Source organism: Elgaria multicarinata, chromosome 23 (assembly GCF_023053635.1).
Source record: "Elgaria multicarinata webbii isolate HBS135686 ecotype San Diego chromosome 23, rElgMul1.1.pri, whole genome shotgun sequence".
NCBI classification, from domain to species: Eukaryota; Metazoa; Chordata; class Lepidosauria; order Squamata; family Anguidae; genus Elgaria; species Elgaria multicarinata.
Window position 1 is genome coordinate 7,275,658 of NC_086193.1, and position 23,240 is coordinate 7,298,897.

The window sequence follows — 23,240 nt, forward strand, 5'->3', positions numbered from 1 at the left end:
ACTAGTTTTCTGAACCTTGCCCAAAATTCACAAAGGTATAAATCCACTTCCAGGCCACCCTATAAATAACCTACTGCCTTTAGAAATCAACCCACTTGCCAATCTTTGAATTTTTGAGATATAACTATCGGAAATCCCTGTGGGCATTTGTAATACAAGTTCATAAAACATATGTTTTAACGTGCTTTGCATTTACTGTTATTCAGGATTATACCTTCGCTTTTGGGGTTCGTGCCCTTTGCTTCCCCCCCCCCTCACACACAACAATAATTAGAATGTTCGCCAAGCTTCTGTGACATCACAGCAGTAGAGCCAATCCGTGGAAAGGCGGCAGTAACCAGTTCCACGGCCCCCCACATATGATCTGGGTGCTACTCACAGGGCTGCCTCCGAGAGCTGCTCTTTAGTCAGGTTGAGAGGATGGTTGATAGCGGTGATGCCGTAGCGTGAGGGATCCGTGCCAGCCGGCAAGCTGGATCGTAGAAGCCCATTGTTCACCACATTCACAAAAGACACCATCGCATGCCAACCCTTGTTGTTGAACCAGACCTGGGGCAAGGAACAGAGGAAGATGCCTTGTAGTGAGTCAGGCCATTCACCCAGAGTCCACCTAGCTTAGTTCTGTCTACAATGACTAGCAGCAGATTTCCAGGGTTTCAGGCAGGAGCTTTTCCCAGCCCTACCTGGGGATACCGGGAACTGAACCTCTCGTTTGGATTACTGCAATGCGTTATACGTGGGGCTGCCTTTGAAAACGGTCCGGAAGCTTCAGCTGGTACAAAACAGGGCAGCCCATTTACTAACAGGGACTGGCCGTGAGATCACATTACGCCAGTCCTTTTACAACTTCATTGGCTTCCAGTCCAGGTCCGGGCCCTAAACGGTTTGGGGCCAGGTTATTTGAAGGAACGCCTCCTCCCATATGTACCTGCCCGGACCTTAAGATCATAGAATCATAGAATAGCAGAGTTGGAAGGGGCCTACAAGGCCATCGAGTCCAACCCCCTGCTCAATGCAGGAATCCACCCTAAAGCATCCCTGACAGATGGTTGTCCAGCTGCCTCTTGAATGCCTCTAGTGTGGGAGAGCCCACAACCTCCCTAGGTAGCTGATTCCATTGTCGCACTGCTCTAACAGTCAGGAAGTTTTTCCTGATGTCCAGCCGGAATCTGGCTTCCTTTAACTTGAGCCCGTTATTCCGTGTCCTGCACTCTGGGAGGATCGAGAAGAGATCCTGGCCCTCCTCTCTGTGACAACCTTTTAAGTATTTGAAGACTGCTATCATGTCTCCCCTCAATCTTCTCTTCTCCAGGCTAAACATGCCCAGTTCTTTCAGTCTCTCTTCATAGGGCTTTGTTTCTAGACCTCTGATCATCCTGGTTGCCCTCTTCTGAACACGCTCCAGCTTGTCTGCGTCCTTCTTGAATTGTGGAGCCCAGAACTGGACGCAATACTCTAGATGAGGCCTAACCAGGGCCGAATAGAGAGGAACCAGTACCTCACGTGATTTGGAAGCTATACTTCTATTAATGCAGCCCAAAATAGCATTTGCCTTTCTTGCAGCCATATCGCACTGTTGGCTCATATTCAGCTTGTGATCTACAACAATTCCAAGATCTTTCTCGTTTGTAGTATTGCTGAGCCAAGTGTCCCCTATCTTGTAACTGTGCATTTGGTTTCTATTCCCTAAATGTAGAACTTGGCATTTATCCCTATTAAATTTCATTCTGTTGTTTTCAGCCCAGCACTCCAGCCTATCAAGATCACTTTGAAGTTTGTTTCTGTCTTCCAGGGTATTAGCTATCCCACCCAATTTTGTGTCATCTGCAAATTTGATCAGCGTTCCCTGCACCTCCTCATCCAAATCATTAATAAAAATGTTGAAGAGCACTGGGCCCAGGACTGAGCCCTGCGGCACCCCACTCGTTGCCTCTCCCCAGTTTGAGACGGTTCCATTGATAAGTACTCTTTGAGTCCGATTCTGTAGCCAACTGTGGATCCACCTAATAGTTGTTCCATCTAGCCCACTTTTAGCTAGTTTGTTAATCAGAATGTCATGTGGTACTTTGTCAAAAGCTTTGCTGAAGTCAAGATATATGACGTCCACAGCATTCCCACAGTCCACAAGGGAGGTTATCCTATCAAAAAATGAGATCAAATTAGTCTGACAGGATTTGTTCCTGACAAATCCATGTTGGCTTCTAGTAATCACTGCATTGATTTCAAGGTGTTTACAGATTGACTTCTTTATAATCATCTACAGGGGCCCTTCTCCGTGAGCCCCTGCCAAAGGAAGTGAGGCAGGTGGCTACTAGGAGGAGGGCTTTCTCTGCTGTGGCACCCCGGATGTGGAATGAGCTCCCCAGAGAGGTCCGCCTGGCGCCTACACTGTACTCCTTTCATCGCCAGCTAAAGAGCTTTTTATTCTCTCAGTATTTTAACACTCAATTTTAACTTAAATTTAAATTTTACTGTTCTTTGTATTTTAATCTTGTATCACTTTTGCTGCGTGGTTTTATCCTGGTTGTGCTTTTTATACTGTATTTTTTGTATTTGTGCTTTTAACCTGTTGGTTGTTTTTATGTTCTTCATGGTTTTAATTTTTGTGAACCGCCCAGAGAGCTTCGGCTATTGGGCGGTATAAAAATGTAATAAATAAATAAATAAATAAAATAAGGCCAGATGTAAGCTCTCCTACTTGGCGCTATTAACCCATCTGAGAAAGCCAGCTCCTTCCCGCCCTCCACTGCTCTGGGTCTCTAACCTCATTTCTCCAACACACCAGAGCCAGGTTCAAATGACAAGAAAGGAGATTTCGACTAAACAGGAGAAAGAACGTTCTGACAGTATGGGACATCACTAACCCTTACACTAGGCCCGCCGCCTAAACCCTTCTTGGGCCAAGCGCCACCACTTGAAAACCTGAGGGGGAGGGTTAAATAAAACCTTTCCCCTAGCTATGAGGGAAACAGGTTTAATATTGGATCTCTCTGAATATACTGTGGGTATATTCAGAGTATACTACAGAGTATACTACAGTATACTACAGAGTATACTGAATATACTATGGGGTGGGTGTTTAATAACTGTAAGGCAGGTAAATAATGCCAAGCTGACACGTGGTATTTGGTAGCTAACAAAATAATAATCCTTCTGCTGGTGGGTGGTTATATAATAAGGATATAAGGATATATCCTTACATAATAAGGATAATAAGGATATAATAATAACAACAGGATGAAATTTAATAGGGATAAATGCCAAGTTCTACATTTAGGAAAAAGAAACCAAATGCAGTTACAAGATGGGGGATACTTGGCTCAGCAATACTACAAATGAGAAGGATCTTGGAGTTGTTGTAGATCGCAAGCTGAATAGGAGCCAACAGTGCGATTTGGCTGCAAGAAAGGCCAATTGGCTGCATTAATAGAAGTATAGCTTCCAAATCACGTGAGGTACTGGTTCCTCTCTATTCAGCCCTGGTTAGGCCTCATCTAGAGTATTGCGTCCAGTTCTGGGCTCCACAATTCAAGAAGGACGCAGACAAGCTGGAGCGTGTTCAGAAGAGGGCAACCAGGATGATCAGAGGTCTAGAAACAAAGCCCTATGAAGAGAGACTGAAAGAACTGGGCATGTTTAGCCTGGAGAAGAGAAGATGGAGGGGAGACATGATAGCACTCTTCAAATACTTGAAAGGTTGTCCCACAGAGGAGGGCCAGGATCTCTTCTCGATCCTCCCAGAGTGCAGGACACGGAATAACGGGCTCAAGTTAAAGGAAGCCAGATTCCAGCTGGACATCAGGAAAAACCTCCTGACTGTTAGAGCAGTACAACAATGGAACCAGTGACCTAGGGAGGTTGTGGCCTCTCCCACACTAGAGGCCTTCAAGAGGCAGCTGGACAACCATCTGTCAGGGATACTTTAGGGTGGATTCCTGCATTGAGCAGGGGGTTGGACTCGATGGCCTTGTAGGCCCCTTCCAACTCTGCTATTCTATGATTCTATGATTCTATCCTTCTGCTGGTGGGTGGTTCTTCTGATCGGATGGGGGGCATTCAACCGGTTCTGGATGGGGTTGCACTCCCCCTGAAGGAGCAGGTTCGTAGCTTGGGGGTTCTCCTAGAACCATCTTTGTCACTTGAGGTTCAGCTGGCCTCGGTGGCACGGAGTGCCTTCTACCAACTGGCGCAGCTACACCCCTATCTGGACAGGGACAACCTGGCTTCAGTTGTCCATACTTTGGTAACCTCCAAATTAGATTACTGCAATGCCCTCTACATGGGGCAGCCTTTGAAGACGGTCAGGAAGCTGCAGCTTGTGCAAAGTGCGGCGGCCAGATTGATAGCTAGAACAGGGAGGTTTGAGCATATAACACCGATTCTGGCCCGCTTGCATTGGCTGCCTATATGTTTCCGAGCCCAATTCAAGGTGCTGGTTTTAACCTATAAAGCCCTACATGGCTTGGGACCACAATACCTGACGAAACGCCTCTCCCGACATGAACCTCCCCGTACACTGCGCTCAACAACTAAGGTCCTCCTCCGAGTGCCTATTCTGAGGGAAGCTCGGAGGATGGCAACAAGGGAGAGGGCCTTCTCGGTGGTGGCCCCCCAACTGTGGAATGATCTCCCCGATGAGGCTCGCCTGGCGCCAACATTGTTAACTTTTCGGCGCCAGGTCAAGACTTTTCTCTTCTCCCAGGCATTTTAACAGCATTTAACAACGTTAAGTTTGTTTTTAATGGACCCCAGAATTGTTGTTTTTAAATGGATACTGTTGTTTTTATACTGTTTTTATGTTTTTGATGGTTTTAAATTTTGTATACTTTTAATGTTTACCATTTTTAATTGTTGTGAACCGCCCAGAGAGCTTCGGCTGTGGGGCGGTATATAAATGTAATAAAATAAATAAATAAATAAATAAATAAATAAATAAGTTTATTGTGATTTGAAAGCTTTAAATAAGAATATAATACTTTCAATCCTGCCTAATCTAAACTCTCCACACACCAACCACCTCACTGTCTTCACACCAAGTCCTGGCCCAGCCTGGTTTCTCTCTTTGTGACTCCTGGGACTCTCTGAGCCTTGATCGGGAGACTCGCCGGCCTTGAAGCAGGACACCCTGGGAATGAAGTGCCTGCCTCCAGGACCTGGGACTCAAAGGAAGCCTGCATCTATACCAGCCTTCCCCAATCTGATGCCCTCCAGATGTTGGCTGGGAGTTGCAGTCAAACACTTCTGAATGGCACCAGGTTGAATCATAGAATCATAGAATAGCAGAGTTGGAAGGGGCCTACAAGGCCATCTAGTCCAACCCCCTGCTCAATGCAGGAATCCACCCTAAAGCATATAGAGCAGAAAGGCTGCTCTATATGTGGAGGTTCTGTTCAACTTTCACAGCTCACAGCCATTGTCCAGTCCCTTAAAAAAAAAACTGTTTCTGCTTGTGGTTCTCATCACATCTTGTGGCAGTGAGTTCCAGAAGTTAAATACTCATATATATATTTTTAAAAAGTTAGTCTTCTCTCTCTCCCACCCCCATACCATTTATTTTATTAACATCTATTAAGTCCCCCCAACCACACCATAGTTCTGAACCAGTCTTTCCCAGCCCAGGTCCAATCAGAGAGCCAGTGTGACGTAGTGGCTGAAGTGTCAGACTGGGAGTCGGGAGATCTAGGTTCTAGTCCCCACTCGGCCATAAAAGCTCGCTGGGTGACTTTGAGCCAGTCACAGACTCTCAGCCAAACCCACCTCACAGGGTTGTTGTTGTGAGGACTAAATGGAAAGAAAGAGGGTTACGTACACCGTCTTGGGTTCCTTGGAGGAAAAGAGGCGGGATATAAATGCAATATCCCTCCCACACTAGAGGCCTTCAAGAGGCAGCTGGACAACCATCTGTCAGGGATGCTTTAGGGTGGATTCCTGCATTGAGCAGGGGGTTGGACTCGATGGCCTTGTAGGCCCATTCCAACTCTGCTATTCTATTATTCTATGATTCCATGATTCAATAATAAATAAATAAACAAAATAAAATATTGTCGGACAACAAATCCTATCAGCCCCAGCCAGCCTGGCCAACGGTGACGGATGCTGGGAGTTTATTTATTTATTTAGAATATTTATATACCGCTCTCCATTGAAAAAATTCAGAGCGGTGTACAAGATAAAATGAAAATAAAAACAAAATAAAACAGTTAAAAATTTTTTTAAAAGAAGCAAATACAGAGATTCAAGGCTGCATATTAAGGAAAGGCTTCCTGGAATAAAGATGTTTTCAGGAGGCGCCGAAAGGAGTACAAGGTTGGAGCCTAGGAGTCCCCCCCCCCCCCCCGCCAACAACTTCTGGTGGTCTCAAGGTTGAGAACGGCTATTGTAGACTTAAAATCTTTGAACGTTTAAGCTTTCCTCATGAGGAACATCGCTCCTCCCTTCTGATAATTTGGGCCTGCCCCTTCACAGCTCTGTGATGTTCTTTTTGAGAGGGCGGGGGCACACCATGGATTTATACAAAGGAGGCTGGCTGATTTTCCTAAGCGTTCCAAATATGCACATACCTTCACATTTTGACGCGTTTCCAATCCATCAACAAAACTCGTTAGGTTATTCAGCAGCCTGTCCAGTGAACTCCCCTGTGTAAAGAAAACATCAGAATGTAAGACTGCATTGAACATTCCATAGCCGGCCTTCTGCATCCTCCCAGGGCCCCAAAGTCCCTCCGTTGGTAATCAACCAGCCAAACAAATGTGTGAGGGGGCTTATCAATTCAATTCAATTCAATTCAATGTACCTTTATTGGCATAAAACAACCACAAACCATACATAAACATCATGACATCCTCCAGACAGACTAGTACTCGTACATTGTGCAATTCAGCCAGCTAGTATAGTAGGCAGTACTAATCTCCACCATGGCGCTGGGCGTAGCTCCCGGTCTTTGATAGGTCATTACATAATGGGCAAATAGTGCAACATTTTCAAGCATTTCCCCCCCTCCGCAGATAAGAGCGTCTGTAGAGTGTCTGCCAGTGGGGGGGGGGTATCAGTCTGCCCCCCCCCCCACAAACACCCCAATGCGTACAGCCAGCCTGCAAACTAGGCCAGCATATTTAGCCTGGAGAAGAGAAGACTGAGGGGAGACATGATAGCACTCTTCAAGGACTTAAAAGGTTGTCACACAGAGGAGGGCCAGGATCTCTTCTCGATCCTCCCAGAGTGCAGGACACGGAATAACGGGCTCAAGTTAAAGGAAGCCAGATTCTGGCTGGACATCAGGAAAAACGTCCTGACTGTTAGAGCAGTACGACAAAACATCAGGAAAAAATTCCTGACTGTTAGAGCAGTACGACGATCTGTCAGGGTTTCTGTAAGGTGGATTCCTGCATTAAGCAGGGGGTTGGACTCGATGGCCTTAGAGGCCCCTTACAACTCTACTACTCTATGATGCTATGATGTGACTGTATGTGCGTACTGAAGAACATGCGCACTTGCACTGCGTTCTACATGGGGCTGCCTTTGAAGATGGCAGTTAAAGCTGCCCTCTTTTAAATCGGGTCACTCTAGCATAGCTCCTGCAGCTTTAACTGTTGTGATGAAGAGGGGATTTCCCCAGGTTCTCCATATATACAAAGGACACTTGCTGAAATTCCCTTTTCTATGCAAGTGTTAAAGATACAGGAGCCCTGTCCTCCTTTTCATAGGGTCACCCTAAATAATAATAATAATAGTAATAATAGTAATATGTATTTCTTACCCGCCTCTCCATTTTAGCCCCACCCACTGCAGGAACGCAGCCCCTTCCCCACCCACAAAGCGCTTCTCCAAAATTAAAATCTACTCTCGGGGCCCTGAAAGAAGTTCAGCACCCCAGTCTACATGAATGGGGACCCTGCCTGGGCCAGCCCACCCCAGACACTTGTGTGGCAAAAGCCCCTTCCCATGCCAACCAAATACATGGATGGCCGGGGCGTTGGCCGCTGCACAAATCAATACTGGCAGCGAGGTTAGCTGACATGGGCCCCACAACCTCCTCACACGTTCTTTCAGTGCATGAGGGGACCCTCTGAAACTCCGTAATGTAACTTGGGATGGTTAGCCACCAAAAAAGGAAAGGTAAACTAAACTGATGAAGCGTCTGGAGCATCTCCCGTACGAGGGAAGGTTACACCAACTGGGATTGTTTAGCTTGGAGAAGAGGAGGCTGAGGGGAGACAGGATAGAGGTGGACAAAATGATGCATGGGATGGAGAATGTGGACAGGGAGACATTTTTCTCCCTCTCTCAAAACACTAGAACCTAACGGGGTCATCCCATGAAGCTGATGGGTGGGAGAGCCAGGACAAATAAAAGGAAGGCCTCCTTCACACAGCGAATTTCAGCAGGTGTCATTTGTATGCCTGCAGAACCTGGTGAAATTTCCTCTTCGTCGCAACAGTTAAAGCTGCAGGAGCTATACTAGATTTAAAAGAGGGCAGGGCACCTGCAGCTTTAACTGTTGTGATGAAGAGGGCATTTCACCAGGTTCTCCATATATACAAATGACACCTGCTGAAATTCCCTTTTCAATACAACTGTTAAAGATACAGGAGCCCTGTCCTCCTTTCCATAGGGTCATCCTAACCCTGCCGAGTGGACATTGCCCACAGAGCTTCTGTTGTTGTTGAATGAGGACAAATAAAAGGGCTTCTTCACACAGCGTAGAGTTAAGTTATAGAACTCACTACCACAGGATGTGGTGATGGCCACCAATCTGGATGGCTTTTAAAGGGGGTTTGATCAATTCCTGGAGGCAAAGGCTATCCATGGCTACTAGCCCTGATGGTTGTGTGCTATCTCTCCTGTATTCGAGGCAATAAGCCTGTGTGCCCCAGTTGCTGGGGAACATGGGTGGGAGGGTGCTGTTGCACCACGTCCTGCTTGTTCATCCCTGGCCAATGGCTGGTTGGCCACTGTGTGAACAGAGTGCTGGACTAGATGGACCCTTGGTCTGATCCAGCATCAGGGCCCTTCTTAAACAAGTGTTGGAATTAACCAGGTTTGGGAGAGGCAACTAAGCCAGGTGGGAGCAAGACCTGCACTGTGCAACGCTACAGATGGGGCCATGTGGTTCTTTGGAATGGCTGAGCATCCCTCAGCTCAGGAGCAGATGATCGAGTTCTGGTCCTAACTGGATTCTGTGGTTGCTTGCTGACCAAAACACGTGGGCCTCACCTTGGCAATGACAAGTATGCTGCGAATCTCCTTCACGATAGCGGCCACCTCCTCAGGCAAGGGCAGGGCCTGTGAACTTCGGGCACCCAGAGAGAAACCACCATACCTTGTGGGGATGAAAAGGGGAGAGGGCTGGTGTCAGTAGGAGACCTGCTCCCTCCTGGGGCTGGAGAGAAGCAGATGCCTGGATATTTGGGCTGAGACAGTTGCTGGGTGAAGAATATAGCCTTAGTTCTGAGGTAACATTTGCTTAAAGGGAACAGCACACAACAGGAGGCCTTTCTGGATTTTTAGTGTCAGGTCTCACTATGGTCCTCACTCAACCCAGAGTTGAGTTTCTAGAAGCTCCAGAAACCAGTGGGCCAAATATGTGTTGGAGCGCTCTCACTGGGCTCCTAGCAATAATGATTAGAAGGCGTTGTCTACCTCAGGGGCCTACAAGCTTCATGCAGCCCCCACAGCACCTCTAAAAGGTTTAAAACAAAATGGCGCTCCATAGCTGCTACAGAGTGCTAAAATTGACACATATGTGTCCCTTTTAGCACTACTGAATTTCAGCAAGAAACGTGTGATGCCACCCCCTCCAAAAATTACCCCGGACTTCTCACAGTTGCCTTCCATAGTCTATCTGTTCTCCCCCCACCCTTTTAACAGTGGGGAAAAATGGAAGAAAAGGTAAGAGAGCCATGAGTAGAAGACGTCTGGACCCTTCCATAAAGTTCCGTGAATGTTGCAAGGCCACGGCACCATGGTTCCCAACACACCGATCTGGAAAAAATGCATTTTGAAAAAAAGGTCTCTTACCACTGTTCATTGACCCATTTCTTGTTTCTTAACCTAAAAGATTAAAAATGAACAAAATGGTCAGAAAATGGAGGGGGCGTCAAAATAGCGTCTGCCAGAGTCTAGAGCTGTCTACAGAGAAATCTCCAAGTCCAAATGAGCTCATGCAGCACCTGTGTGCAACTGGTGCCTTTTTAGATGGTGGGGTGAGGTTGTGTGATGCTAGTAAGACAAACTCCAAAATTCGTATTAGGCCAACCGAAAGATCACAACAAATGTGCATTTCGAGATCTTCAGGCTCACAGGGAACCACGACTGGCGCTTTTCCATCTGTAGGGATGCTGACATTGACCCCGTTCAGTCAATGTCTTAAACCACAGCTTTAGCCACGGTGAATAAAGCAAAAAGCCTTATTCGCTGTGTTTAAAGCAGTGGTTTAAAGTGTCTTCTGAACACGGCCTAGCTTTCTGGCTTAACCACCATGGTTAAAACCATGGTTTAAGGTGTCTTCTGAACATGGCCTAGCTTTCTGGCTTAACCACCATGGTTAAAGCCATGGTTTAAGGCGTCTTCTGAACATGGCCTAGCTTTCTGGCTTAACCACCGTGGTTAAAGCCATGGTTTAAGGTGTCTTCTGAACATGGCCTAGCTTTCTGGCTTAACCACCGTGGTTAAAACCATGGTTTAAGGTGTCTTCTGAACATGGCCTAGCTTTCTGGCTTAACCACCTTGGTTAAAACCATGGTTTAAGGTGTCTTCTGAACATGGCCTAGCTTTCTGGCTTAACCACCGTGGTTAAAGCCATGGTTTAAGGTGTCTTCTGAACATGGCCTAGCTTTCTGGCTTAACCACCGTGGTTAAAACCATGGTTTAAGGTGTCTTCTGAACATGGCCTAGCTTTCTGGCTTAACCACCGTGGTTAAAGCCATGGTTTAAGGTGTCTTCTGAACATGGCCTAGCTTTCTGGCTTAACCACCGTGGTTAAAACCATGGTTTAAGGTGTCTTCTGAACATGGCCTAGCTTTCTGGCTTAACCACCTTGGTTAAAACCATGGTTTAAGGTGTCTTCTGAACATGGCCTAGCTTTCTGGCTTAACCACCATGGTTAAAACCATGGTTTAAGGTGTCTTCTGAACACGGCCTAGCTTTCTGGCTTAACCACCATGGTTAAAGCCATGGTTTAAGGTGTCTTCTGAACACGGCCTAGCTTTCTGGCTTAACCACCATGGTTAAAACAATGGTTTAAGGTGTCTTCTGAACACGGCCTAGCTTTCTGGCTTAACCACCATGGTTAAAACCATGGTTTAAGGTGTCTTCTGAACATGGCCTAGCTTTCTGGCTTAACCACCTTGGTTAAAGCCATGGTTTAAGGTGTCTTCTGAACACGGCCCGGCTTTCTGGCTTAACCATCATGGTTAAAGCCATGGTTTAAGGTGTCCTCTGAACGGGCCCATTATCTGCCAGTATTTGCAAAAATGAAACTAAGGGCTTCTTCACACAAGCGAAATAAGGCACGCTTGTGACTGGCCGCTCGCGGAAGTTCACGGGTCCTTTTGAAGACACCGGCAACCTCCTGCACGCCGCCTGCGCCTTTGCCCAGTAATTCCGATTCTTTTTAAAAAGCCCTGTGAGATCCCGATTCTGCTAAAATATCTCGGGATTTCCTACCATATACAGGGGCACTACAAATCACCCACTAGAGGACGCTATCCCTTTCAGTAGCAAGAGGAGGGGACGTTTTCTATTATAGACCACATGGTCGCCCCTCTCCGGCCGTGTAATGCAGCCCCATTACGATTGCGCAAGAGAAGTAGGAAGGAAAGCCCCGGTAAGGAAACACAATTCTCCCTTAATCTATAGAAGCCCTCTAAGATAGCAGCCACATTATGCAACTAAAGAAAGGGCCTTCTCCTTGGTGGCACCTGGCCTCTTCAGAGAGGTTTGCTAGGCCTTTCTCTATGCTACTATGCTATGGTACCAGGGGAAGACTTTTCTATTCTCTCAAGTCTTTAAAATACTCCTTGGACGTTTTAACACGATTGCGATTCTGAGCTGCCATTTTATGCTGTTTCTATTTTTATGAGAGGCGTTTTATGCTCCATTTTATTGATTTTAATTACTGGTTTTTTAAAAAAATATATATATTTCATTTGCCTGGAATATTTATCGATGGCTAGCTATAGGAATGTAATAAATCAGCTAAAATAAAATATATATCATATTTTAAGAAGTATACAACACGATTATATCCAGGGGCAATGTCTTCACTGTCAATCAACCACTCCAACTGAATGGTCATCTCATCGTCGTACCCCATGTACCCCAGACCGGAGGGTGTGCAGGCTTACCCTTTGCGGATGACTTTCGGGTAGGTTTTCACTAGGTAGTCAGAGACGTTCCTGCCCGTGAGGTTGTGAAGGATGTCGCCGGTGTTCCTCTGCATCTGGAATGGAGCAGTTGGGATAATGGATCATCATGCAGGATGCTACACAAATGCAACTGCAGCTACGCTAGCAGCAGAGGCGGAAGAGTTTGAACACATTCTTCCAGCCTGAGAGCTGAACTCCTGGGGCGGGGGGACATTCCAGTGGTGGGAGGAGCTAAAGGAAAGAGGGCGGAGCCAAAATTCCCAAAACACCAACATACTTTATCTTCAAGCACTTATTGCCATGAACAAAACGCTTAGACAGGCATTTCAACCTTTGAAAAAATCCAGGAAAACACCAGGGCCTTATCTGTACGGCTTGTTTAACCCTGACCTAAATGCATTTATTTGTGTTTCAGGATACATGACGCAGCCGTCCATTTGCCGTAGCCCCGGGTTTTTAACGCAATAATGCGCATATTCGCACTTGCGATTTACCGCGACTTTTGGATCACGTTCGAGTTTGCACCGCGTTATGGTGATGTGTCGTTGGGGGGGTTAAATCGCATTGTGACATGTGGGCGGAGCTTTGAGGGTAGGACAAAGTGATTGGCTGATTCCCTGCCTTCCCACCTATCGCGTCCACTGGCTGCCTCGTTCCTTCCCACTGTTTTCATGTTGAATTAAGATGGAGCATTTAAAATGAAAATAAAGAGGGGGGAACAGGCAGCAAGAGAGAGGAGACCTGTTCAGTCCCCCGCTCACATCCTCCTCTGTTGCCTCGTTCCTTTCCCCACTCACTTTTCCTCTTCTATGAATCTGCGGAGCTCCGCAGATACAATTTATAGCCTGCCTTGTCTATAATCCATAGCCTCGTATGTGCGAATGTGCGCATTAATAACTGCACTATAAAAAAAACATTCAGGAGATAAATCGCTGTTGCTGCTGCAGTGTGACGCTCTTTACCTAGATTCGAATCAACGAAAACTTGGCTTAAAATTAAATGAGAAGCAATTTTGTATAGATGGGGGTCAAATGTCTGGTGACAGGGGAGTAAGGGGGTGTGGTCTGAGAGCCAAATTAGGACCCCACAAGGGTTAGATTTGACCCCCGGGCCTGAGACAGTCCACTGCTGAATTTCAGACTCTCCATGGAGGGCTCCCCCTTCTCTACACATACACACTTTCTCAAATTGGCAACACAGGGGACAAAATGCAACGCTTACCTGAGGAGGGGGCAGCCCCCCCGCCGCTTCAGGACAATCAGGAAGCATCTTCCGGGACAACTGGGAACTGCACACACAGTCCGGGGACGGATCGGCCGAAGTCCAGTTGCCGTTCTTGAAAAACTCCACCAGAGACGGGGGCACTTCTGGGATGTCGAAGCCTTGCTCATGGGAAGCAGGCAGCGGGCACGGATCCTTCCTGGAGCCCTCAAGGCAAGCAATGGGGGGATGGGTGGGAAATGCAGCCCTCAGTTTACCAACTGAGCCCAGGGGTGTTGCAAGTGTTCCCCTCATCCAAATCACTGATATTTGGTCATGTTTTCCAATGTGAAAAACATTGGGAATCCTTCTCCCATACAATCCGCCCCGCACACTCAGGTCCTCTGGGAAGAATCTACTTTGGCCAGCCAAAACTAGGCTGACGGGTATTACCCAGAGGACCTTCTCTTCTGCTGCTCCCAGACTATGGAACGGCCTGCCGGAGGAGACTCGTCAGAAAGCTATCAAGACTGATCCCTTCCGGCGGGCCTATCCTGTGGAATTTTAGGATGTTTTTAAGATGTTTTAACAATGTATATTATGTTCTTAAATCAGTTTTATGTATTTTATATTTACTGTTGTTCCCTGCCTCGATCAAAGGAGAAGAGAAGACTGAGGGGAGACATGATAGCACTCTTCAAATACTTGAAAGGTTGTCACACAGAGGAGGGCCAGGATCTCTTCTCCATCCTCCCAGAGTGCAGGACTAATGAGCTCAAGTTACAGGAAGCCAGATTCCGGCTGGACATCAGGAAAAATTTCCTGACTGTTAGAGCAGTACGACAATGGAACCAGTCACCTAGGGAGGTTGTGGGCTCTCCCACACTAGAGGCAGCTGGACAACCATCTGTCAGGGATACTTAAGGGTGGATTCCTGCATTGACTAGGGGGTTGGACTTGATGGCCTTATAGGCCCCTTCCAACTCTACTATTCTATGATTCTATGATTCTATGATCAGGAAAAACTTCCTGACTGTTACAGCAGTACAACAATGGAACCAGTCACCTAGGGAGGTTGTGGGCTCTCCCACCCTAGAGGCATTCAAGAGGCAGCTGGACAACCATCTGTTAGGGATGCTTTAGGGTGGATTCCTGCATTGAGCAGGGGGTTGGACTCGATGGCCTTATAGGCCCCTTCCAACTCTACTATTCTATGATTCTATGACCAGGAAAAACTTCCTGACTGTTACAGCAGTACAACAATGGAACCAGTAACCTAGGGAGGTTGTGGGCTCTCCCATACTAGAGGCCTTCAAGAGGCAGCTGGACAACCAACTGTCAGGGATGCTTTAGGGTGGATTCCTGCATTGAGCAGGGGGTTGGACTTGATGGCCTTATAGGCCCCTTCCTACTATTCTATGATCCTATGATTCTAACTGAGCATGCACAGCAGTCTGTAGGAAATCTGAAAATAACTCCCAGGAAAGCCACAAAAGATCCCTACTGAAATTATCCGTTTCACTTGGGAAACAAGGTCAAGTTCTATCAAGATTCGGGGAGATATTCTGATAAGGGAAGTTTGGGGATGTATGGACAGCGCACGCCGCCTTCCCTGAAAAGCCCAAGGGAAAACACAGCTCAGGAGTACTCACCGGCCCACATCCTCCCTCATGCATTTGGTCCCAAAGCCAGGATCATCGAGAAGAGCTTGCAACAGCCGGGCAGAATCGACATCCCCTGGTGAGTCGTCGCTACGAGATGAACAACGAAAAGGAGTTTTGAGATGAGCATTTTCCAGACTGGTCATTCTCCCAAACCCTCCTCCACTGAAGGAAGCGTTCCAGCCAGCAGGGAGGGAATCAGGGCCATTGAAAAATGCCTACCCACCGCTCTGACAACCTTATTCACAGGCTTGGAAGGGGAAGGGTCTGGATGAAGCTGCAAACCTCCTCCCAGTTCCTCTAGGCCTCCACATTTAAATCCTGGGAATGGCCCAGAATAGTCCCACATCACAAAGAAGCCTTCTTCTGAGAGATGTTCTGGGATGGAGGCATGGGGCCCCTCCTTTGTCCCGACCCGTTTTCCTCTGGCCACTGATCCTTTGCTGGCTTTGCACAGCTTTTCCCTCGTTCTCAAAGGTCGAAGTCCCTCTCCTAAGTCTCGGGCCGTATTTTGGGCCCACCCTCCACCGGAACCCAGGCCTAGAGAGGTCCTCTGAAACGGAATTTGGCCCTCAGGCTGAAAAAGATTCAACAACCTTCCATGAGGGGATTTGAGCATTTAAACATGGTGTCTGGCAGCATTGGGCAAGCATCAGCACGTTTTGTGCCCCCTGCCCTCAAAGTTCCCCTCACAAAATGAAAGGCGGGGGGCGGGGCGCTCCAAAATTCAGGCCAAACCTTCGAAAGTTCAGAAATTTGGCCCAAACGTACCTGAAAAAGGTGAACTGAGGCCCGTACATCCAGGGCTCGAGGCGCAAGGGTGGGTATTTGCCAAAGGGCGGGACAATCAGGCTGAAGAAGAGGGCAATGCAGACAAAGACAGCAGGAAGCACAATCTGGAAAGAAAACCCAGACAGGTCAGTCACAGGTGTCATGGGGCAGAGTCAGCTGAAGATGAGGTACAAGCTGTTTCCTTGAGGGTAGGACAGTCAGTGCGTTATCAAGGGCCCTCCTAGCCAGAGGACACCGCTCTGTCACTGTCCTCTGGCTCAGAGGCTGAGCCCCTGGAATAAACTCCAACTCTCCAGCCTTGCAGAAATCTCAGGGTACAAACTCAAGTGAAGGCTCTTTAACAATCCAGTCAGTTCCTCCAGGAGGGGAAAAGCTGACCAGATCTGCTGGGCTAGATAAAGCTTTAATTGGCTTCAGCTCTCTGCTGAGACAACATCCTCCTACTGTCCTTATAGGGCAGAGTTCCAGCTCTTGGAGCTATGCAAGGTCCTGCTTTCTTCCTGCCTTGATCTTGCTACCAGCCTGCCGTGCAAGCCTCAAGAGTCCACAGAACAGGACGACAGGCACCAAACCATGATCCAAGCCAGCATGTCTCCCCCCCCTTCTCTGCCCCCCTCCATTCTCTTATAAAGCTACTGAAAAAGAGGAGGCCATTATTATACTTGCGCGAAGAGGCCTCTGGTGCTACGCTGGGCATACAGGCGTCTCTTGGTGAAGAGGGCGCGGAGCTGCTGGTAAGTCAACGCCCAGCCTGTCAAGCGGCAAGACGTCTGGGCCCCCATGCCCCGCAAGAGATCAGTCTCCTTTGCTTCATCTGCAGTCAAAAGGGAGAGGAGAATCGTCAGGTCACAGCCAGGGAAGGCCTTCAGGATGCTGGTTCGCAGGACTTGGGTGAGACAGAAGCAGGTGCATGGCGCTAAACCAGCAGGGGACAATTTCCTTGGCAGAAACACGGATCAGAGAGCAGAGCACGGCCAAAGCCATGCAGGGGTCAAAGGAGAAGCAGCAGAAGCAGCATCCTGACACCAGAGACGAGTTCCTCAGACTAAGGATTAGGGCTGTGCACCCATCCCCCAATCCACCTCAAAGGCCAGCTCGGAGCCCCCGAAGCAGCCCCAGTTCAGCTCGGGGTGATTCGGGGGTTGCCCAACCCGCCTCGGAGCCAGAGCCGAGGTGAGATTTAGGCCCTCCGAGGCAACTTGGACTTTTCTGGGTGCTGGCGGAGGCAGCAGGTAAGAGGGCCACTCCAAAGCGCCCCGAAGCTTTAGAGCCAATTGGCTTTGGCTTCAGGGCACCTTGGGCTTTGCCCGAACCACCTCAGAACCGAGCCAAGGCAGGCCTTTTTTTCCTCCAAGGAACCCCAGGCGGCGTACATAATCCTCCTTCGCTCCATTTTATCCTCACAACAACAACCCTCTGAGGTAGGATGGTAAGAGAGTCTGTGACTGGCCCAAAGTCACTCAGTGGGTTTCCATGGCCAAGTGGGGACTAGAACCCAAATCTCCCGGCTCCCAGTCCAACACTCTAACCACTACACAGCACTGTCTCTCAAACGGTGATACTAAATGATCTGCTCTTTGGTGCAGTCAGATCTCCCTCTTCCCCTTTTCCAAGTTTGGACCTAGTGTGGTATAGTGGCTAAAGCGTCAGACTGGGAGTCGGGAGATCCGGGTTCGAGTCCCCACTCGGCCATGGAAACCTGCCGGGTGACTTTGGGCCAGTCGCAGACTCTCAGCCCAGCCTACCTCACAGGGTTGTTGTTGTGAGGATAAAATGGAGAGGAGGAGGATTATGGGTTCCTTGGAGGAAAAAAGGCAGGATATACTGTAAATAGAGCCTCGTGTGGCGCAGAGCAGTAAAGCAGCAGTTTCCGCAGCCAAAACTCTCCCCACGGCCTGAGTTCAATCCCAGCGGAAGCTGGTTTCAGGCAGCCGGCTCGGGTCGACTCAGCCTTCCATCCTCCCCAGGTCTGTAAAATCAGTACCCAGCTAGCTGGGGGAAAGGTAATAATGGCCGGGGAAGGCAACGGCAAACCACCCCGCTATAAGGCCTGCTAAGAAAATGTCAGCGAAAGCTGGCGTCCCTCCAAGAGTCAGTAATGACTCAGTGCTTGCACGAGAGGTTCTTTTCCTATACTGTAAATGCAATAAATAAATAAATAAATATAGAATACTCCCCAAAAAAACCAACCCAAAAGACCACAACCCTTTGCATTCCTGTGTGCGACACAAGAACCGTGATTTTGTGATGAGGGCAAGAGGGTGCTGGGCCCAGCGGTCAGCACACCCTGAATCTTTTACCTTTCTTACGTCCTCTGTCTGAGCATAAAAACGTAGGGAGGAAGAAGAGAGATGGGTTAAGTTGGTCAGAATCTCTTCCCAGCTCGAGTGCTTTAGCAGGAGACGGCATTTCCGCCCCCTTCACCAGAGTTTGCATTTATCCAAAATAAAAGCGATTCTGAATGCCCAGGCTTCCAAATAATTTTATTTATTTATTTATTTATTACATTTCTATACCGCCCAATAGTCGGAGCTCTCTGGGCGGCTCACAAAAATTAAAACCATTCAAAGTATAAAACAACAGTATAAAACCATAATATAAAATACAATATAAAAGCACAACCAGATAAAAACAGCAGCAATGCAAAATTACAAATTTATTTCTTACCCGCCTCTCCGATTGGATCAAGGCAGGGAACAATGATAAGCGTAAAATACATAAATATACTGATTAAAAACATCCTAAAAGCATCCTAAAAACATACTAATATATCATAGAATCATAGAATCATAGAATAGCAGAGTTGGAAGGGGCCTACAAGGCCATCAAGTTCAACCCTCTGCTCAATGCAAGAATCCACCCTAAAGCATCCCTGACAGATGGTTGTCCAGCTGCCTCTTGAAGGCCTCTAGTGTGGGAGAGCCCACCACCTCCCTAGGTAACTGGTTCCATTGTCGTACTGCTCTAACAGTCAGGAAGTTTTTCCTGATGTCCAGCCGGAATCTGGCTTCCTTTAACTTGAGCCCGTTATTCCGTGTCCTGCACTCTGGGAGGATCGAGAAGAGATCCTGGCCCTCCTCTGTGTGACAACCTTTCAAGTATTTGAAGAGTGCTATCACGTCTCCCCTCAATCTTCTCTTCTCCAGGCTAAACATGCCCAGTTCTTTCAGTCTCTCTTCACAGGGCTTTGTTTCCAGACTTCTGATCATCCTGGTTGCCCTCCTCTGAACACGCTTCAGCTTGTCTAAAATTGCTTAAAATTCTACTGAATAAACAAGGCTTGGATGAAGGCTGCGTGAAAGGAAGCAGCTTCCAAACCTAAGGAGGTCAGGGGTGGCGAGGAGGAGGCCATCTTTAACCACCATGGTTAAAGCCATGGTTTAAGGTGTCTTCTGAACGGGGCCATAGTGGCTCCGTTCAGACAACATGCTAAACCATGCTGCTTAACAATGGCGCATTGTTTTAAGTGTTTTAATTGTTTTTACTGCTATAAAATTATATATTGTTTTAACTTGGTTCATGGTTTATTTTGTTTTTAGCTGTGTATATTTATTGTTTTATACTGTATGCTTTTATCTGTACGCCGCCCTGACATCCTAGTGATATAGGGCGGGACACAAATGTTTTAAATAAATAAATAATAAATAAATAGTTGGGGACTCGGGAGAAGCAACAGAGAGCTAACAATGGTAATTTAAAGACGTCCAGCTATTTTGGGAACCAAACACTGTCCCAGATGTTTTGGGGTTTTTTTTTTAAAAAAAATATTATTTATTTATAACATTTATATACCGCCCCATAGCCGAAGCTCTCTGGGTGGTTTACAAAAGTTAAAAGCAGTGAAGATTAAAAACAAATACATAAAAATTTAAAAGCATAACAACGATAATATCCATTTAAAACAACTGTTCTGGGGTCAGTTAAAAAAAAAACCTCAGCATATGTTGTTAACTGCCTTGGGGAAGAGAAAAGTTTTGACCTGGCGCTGGAAAGATGACAATGTCGGCGCCAGGCGAGCCTCGTCGGGGAGATCGTTCCATAATTGAGGGGGCCACCACTGAAAAGGCCCTCTCCCTGGTTGCCATCCTCCGAGCTTCCCTTGGGGTAGGCACTCGGAAGAGGACCTTAGATGTTGAGCGCAGTGTACCGGGTAGGTTCTTGTTGGAAGAGGTAACACAATTGTGTTGGATTAATAGTCAACTCCAGGGTTGATTATCAAGGGGCAGTCCCCCTACAATGTTGCTGTTTGTGTTGTTGTTGTTGTTATTATTATTATTATTATTATTATTATTATTATTATTATTATTATTAATTTATTGCATTTGTATACTACCCCATAGCCGAAGCTTTCTGGGCGGTTCACATAAGATAAAAACACTTAAAAACAAACACACAAAAACAAGCAAAACACACATACATTTAAAACCGCTATAACAACTTTAACAACAATGAGCCAGAAAACCAGACCCACGGTCATTACATATTGCTAAATGCCTGGGAGAAGAGAAAAGTCTTGACCTGGCGCCGAAAAGATGACAATGTCGGCGCCAGGCGGGCCTCGTCAGGGAGACTGTTCCACAGTTGGGGGGCTACCGCAGAGAAGGCCCTTTCCCTTGTTGCCACCCTCCAAGCTTCCCTCGGAGTAGGCACCCGGAGAAGGACCTTAGATGTTGAGCGCAGTGTACGGGGAGGTTCATGTTGATAGAGGTGTTCTGTCAGGTACGGTGGTCCTGAGCCGTGTAAGGCTTCATAGGTTAATACCAGCACCTTGAATTGGGCTCGGAAACATACAGGCAGCCAGATAACAATGTTGGCGCCAGGCGAGCTTCATCGGGGAGATCATTCCATAATTGAGGGGCCACCACTGAAAAGGCCCTCTCCCTTGTTGCCATTCTCCGAGCTTCCCTCGGGGTAGGCACTCGGAAGAGGACCTTAGATGTTGAGCGCAGTGTACCGGGTAGGTTCTTGTTGGAAGAGGTAACACAATTGTGTTGGATTAATAGTCAACTCCAGGGTTGATTATCAAGGGGCAGTCCCCCTACAATGTTGCTGTTTGTGTTGTTGTTGTTATTATTATTATTATTATTATTATTATTATTATTATTATTAATTTATTGCATTTGTATACTACCCCATAGCCGAAGCTTTCTGGGCGGTTCACATAAGATAAAAACACTTAAAAACAAACACACAAAAACAAGCAAAACACACATACATTTAAAACCGCTATAACAACTTTAACAACAATGAGCCAGAAAACCAGACCCACGGTCATTACATATTGCTAAATGCCTGGGAGAAGAGAAAAGTCTTGACCTGGCGCCGAAAAGATGACAATGTCGGCGCCAGGCGGGCCTCGTCAGGGAGACTGTTCCACAGTTGGGGGGCTACCGCAGAGAAGGCCCTTTCCCTTGTTGCCACCCTCCAAGCTTCCCTCGGAGTAGGCACCCGGAGAAGGACCTTAGATGTTGAGCGCAGTGTACGGGGAGGTTCATGTTGATAGAGGTGTTCTGTCAGGTACGGTGGTCCTGAGCCGTGTAAGGCTTCATAGGTTAATACCAGCACCTTGAATTGGGCTCGGAAACATACAGGCAGCCAGATAACAATGTTGGCGCCAGGCGAGCTTCATCGGGGAGATCATTCCATAATTGAGGGGCCACCACTGAAAAGGCCCTCTCCCTTGTTGCCATTCTCCGAGCTTCCCTCGGGGTAGGCACCCGCGTAGAATGTAGTGCCATGTAGTGGTCAGAGTGCTGGACAAAGACTGTGAATGTCAGGGCTCAAGTCCCCACTCGCCCATAAAGCTCACTTTGGGGCAATCATGCCCTCTGAGCCTAACCTACCTCACAGGATTGTTGTGAGGACAACATGGAGAGAAGGAGGACCACGTAAGCCACCTTCGGGTCCTTGCATGAGGAAAACACGTGGGATATAAATGTAAAAATAAACAAACAACTGGGTAAGAAGATCCTGCTGGAACGTTGGGAACTTCATAACTCATCCCACCCTCACCCCCCCATATTTGAGCTTCCAGTGCAATTTCATCCGATTTTATGATCCAAGTTGGGGCGTGCTCTGTTTAAATTCCAGTCTTTGAGCGGAAGATCAGGAGGGAGACCAGAGGGGCTCAGGGGACGGAGAAGACCGCCCAGAGAGCGAACCGCCCTGAGAGCTCCGGCTATTGGGCGGTATAGAAATGCAATAAATAAATAAATAAATAAATAAAATAAATAAGACCGGGCAGCTGAACTGTGGCAGAACACGCCTCCTCCTGAACCCAACCCGACTCACCCACTTTGCCCACTTCCCTTCACTTACCCATCTCGGCATCAGCCATCTCCGTATCCTCACTCAGCGTCCTGAGAGTGCAAGCAGAAGCTGGCGTGGACATCTTCAGGCCCTGCTGGGGCAGCTCTGCATCCCCTGTCGGGTGCAAAAGTAGTGAGAGAGAGTGAAGTCTCCTCCCCTCTTCCACTCAACTTTCCACTCAAGGTGGTCGCTGCGGATATACACTGCATCGGTTAGATCAGTGGTTCCCAAAGTGGGCGGTACTGCCCCCTTGGGGACCGTGGGATAGGGGGATAGGGCCGTGGGATAGGGGGCATTAAGAGGCAAGGGAGCGGCAGGGGGCACTCAAGGTGGTCTTTTCCGAGAAGCGCCTCTCCAGAAGGTCTTAAAACCCAGGGACATTTTTATGGGAGAAGGTAGTTTGCTTCCAAGCCATATAGGGGAAGAATCCACACATGTATTAATACCTTTTAAGAAGAGTCCTTTTAACATTGAGTTGAAATGTTTCAAAAGCACCAAAACGCGAATGAAGAGACATACCCTGCTTGGTGTGCCCCGCCACGCCGGCTGCAAAACAGAGGCGTTCGCTCTCTTTTCCCTCCCTCCCTCGGCAAGCCTGCGGCGGGTGCTTCCCTTTTAAAGGTTCCGCGCGCAGGGGGCACGGGGCATGAGTTTGTGGAACCAAGGGGGCGGTTACCTGAAAAAGTTTGGGAACCTCTGGGTTAGATGATGGAAGCACAAGGCCACAGCCACCCCTTGATGGCTTCTCCTTGTTGCACCGATATGAAAAGGACAGGAATTACCCCGGCTTTTTCAAATGGAGCAACGTCAAAGGGTTTGATGTCTCTCCAGGGCCAATCTGGGCTCAACCCCGGGGAAGGAGGGGGAGAGCCTGGTAGAAGGTGACCAGTGATTGGTTACCTTCCACCAGGAA

General features: G+C 47.7%; 1 protein-coding gene across 1 annotated transcript in view; it reads right to left on the reverse strand.

The window, feature by feature from the left end:
• ABCA7 (ATP binding cassette subfamily A member 7) overlaps positions 1–23,240 on the reverse strand; it is an 83,248-nt gene that overhangs the window by 20,672 nt on the left and 39,336 nt on the right. The window contains exons 26-35 of the mRNA XM_063147261.1: positions 22,337–22,441; positions 16,681–16,832; positions 15,998–16,122; positions 15,218–15,316; positions 13,587–13,785; positions 12,345–12,439; positions 10,018–10,050; positions 9,214–9,319; positions 6,561–6,635; positions 380–549 (exon numbers count right to left, since the gene is read on the reverse strand). Coding sequence (XP_063003331.1) covers positions 380–549; positions 6,561–6,635; positions 9,214–9,319; positions 10,018–10,050; positions 12,345–12,439; positions 13,587–13,785; positions 15,218–15,316; positions 15,998–16,122; positions 16,681–16,832; positions 22,337–22,441 — 1,159 coding nt within the window. The remainder of the gene's footprint in view (positions 1–379; positions 550–6,560; positions 6,636–9,213; positions 9,320–10,017; positions 10,051–12,344; positions 12,440–13,586; positions 13,786–15,217; positions 15,317–15,997; positions 16,123–16,680; positions 16,833–22,336; positions 22,442–23,240) is intronic.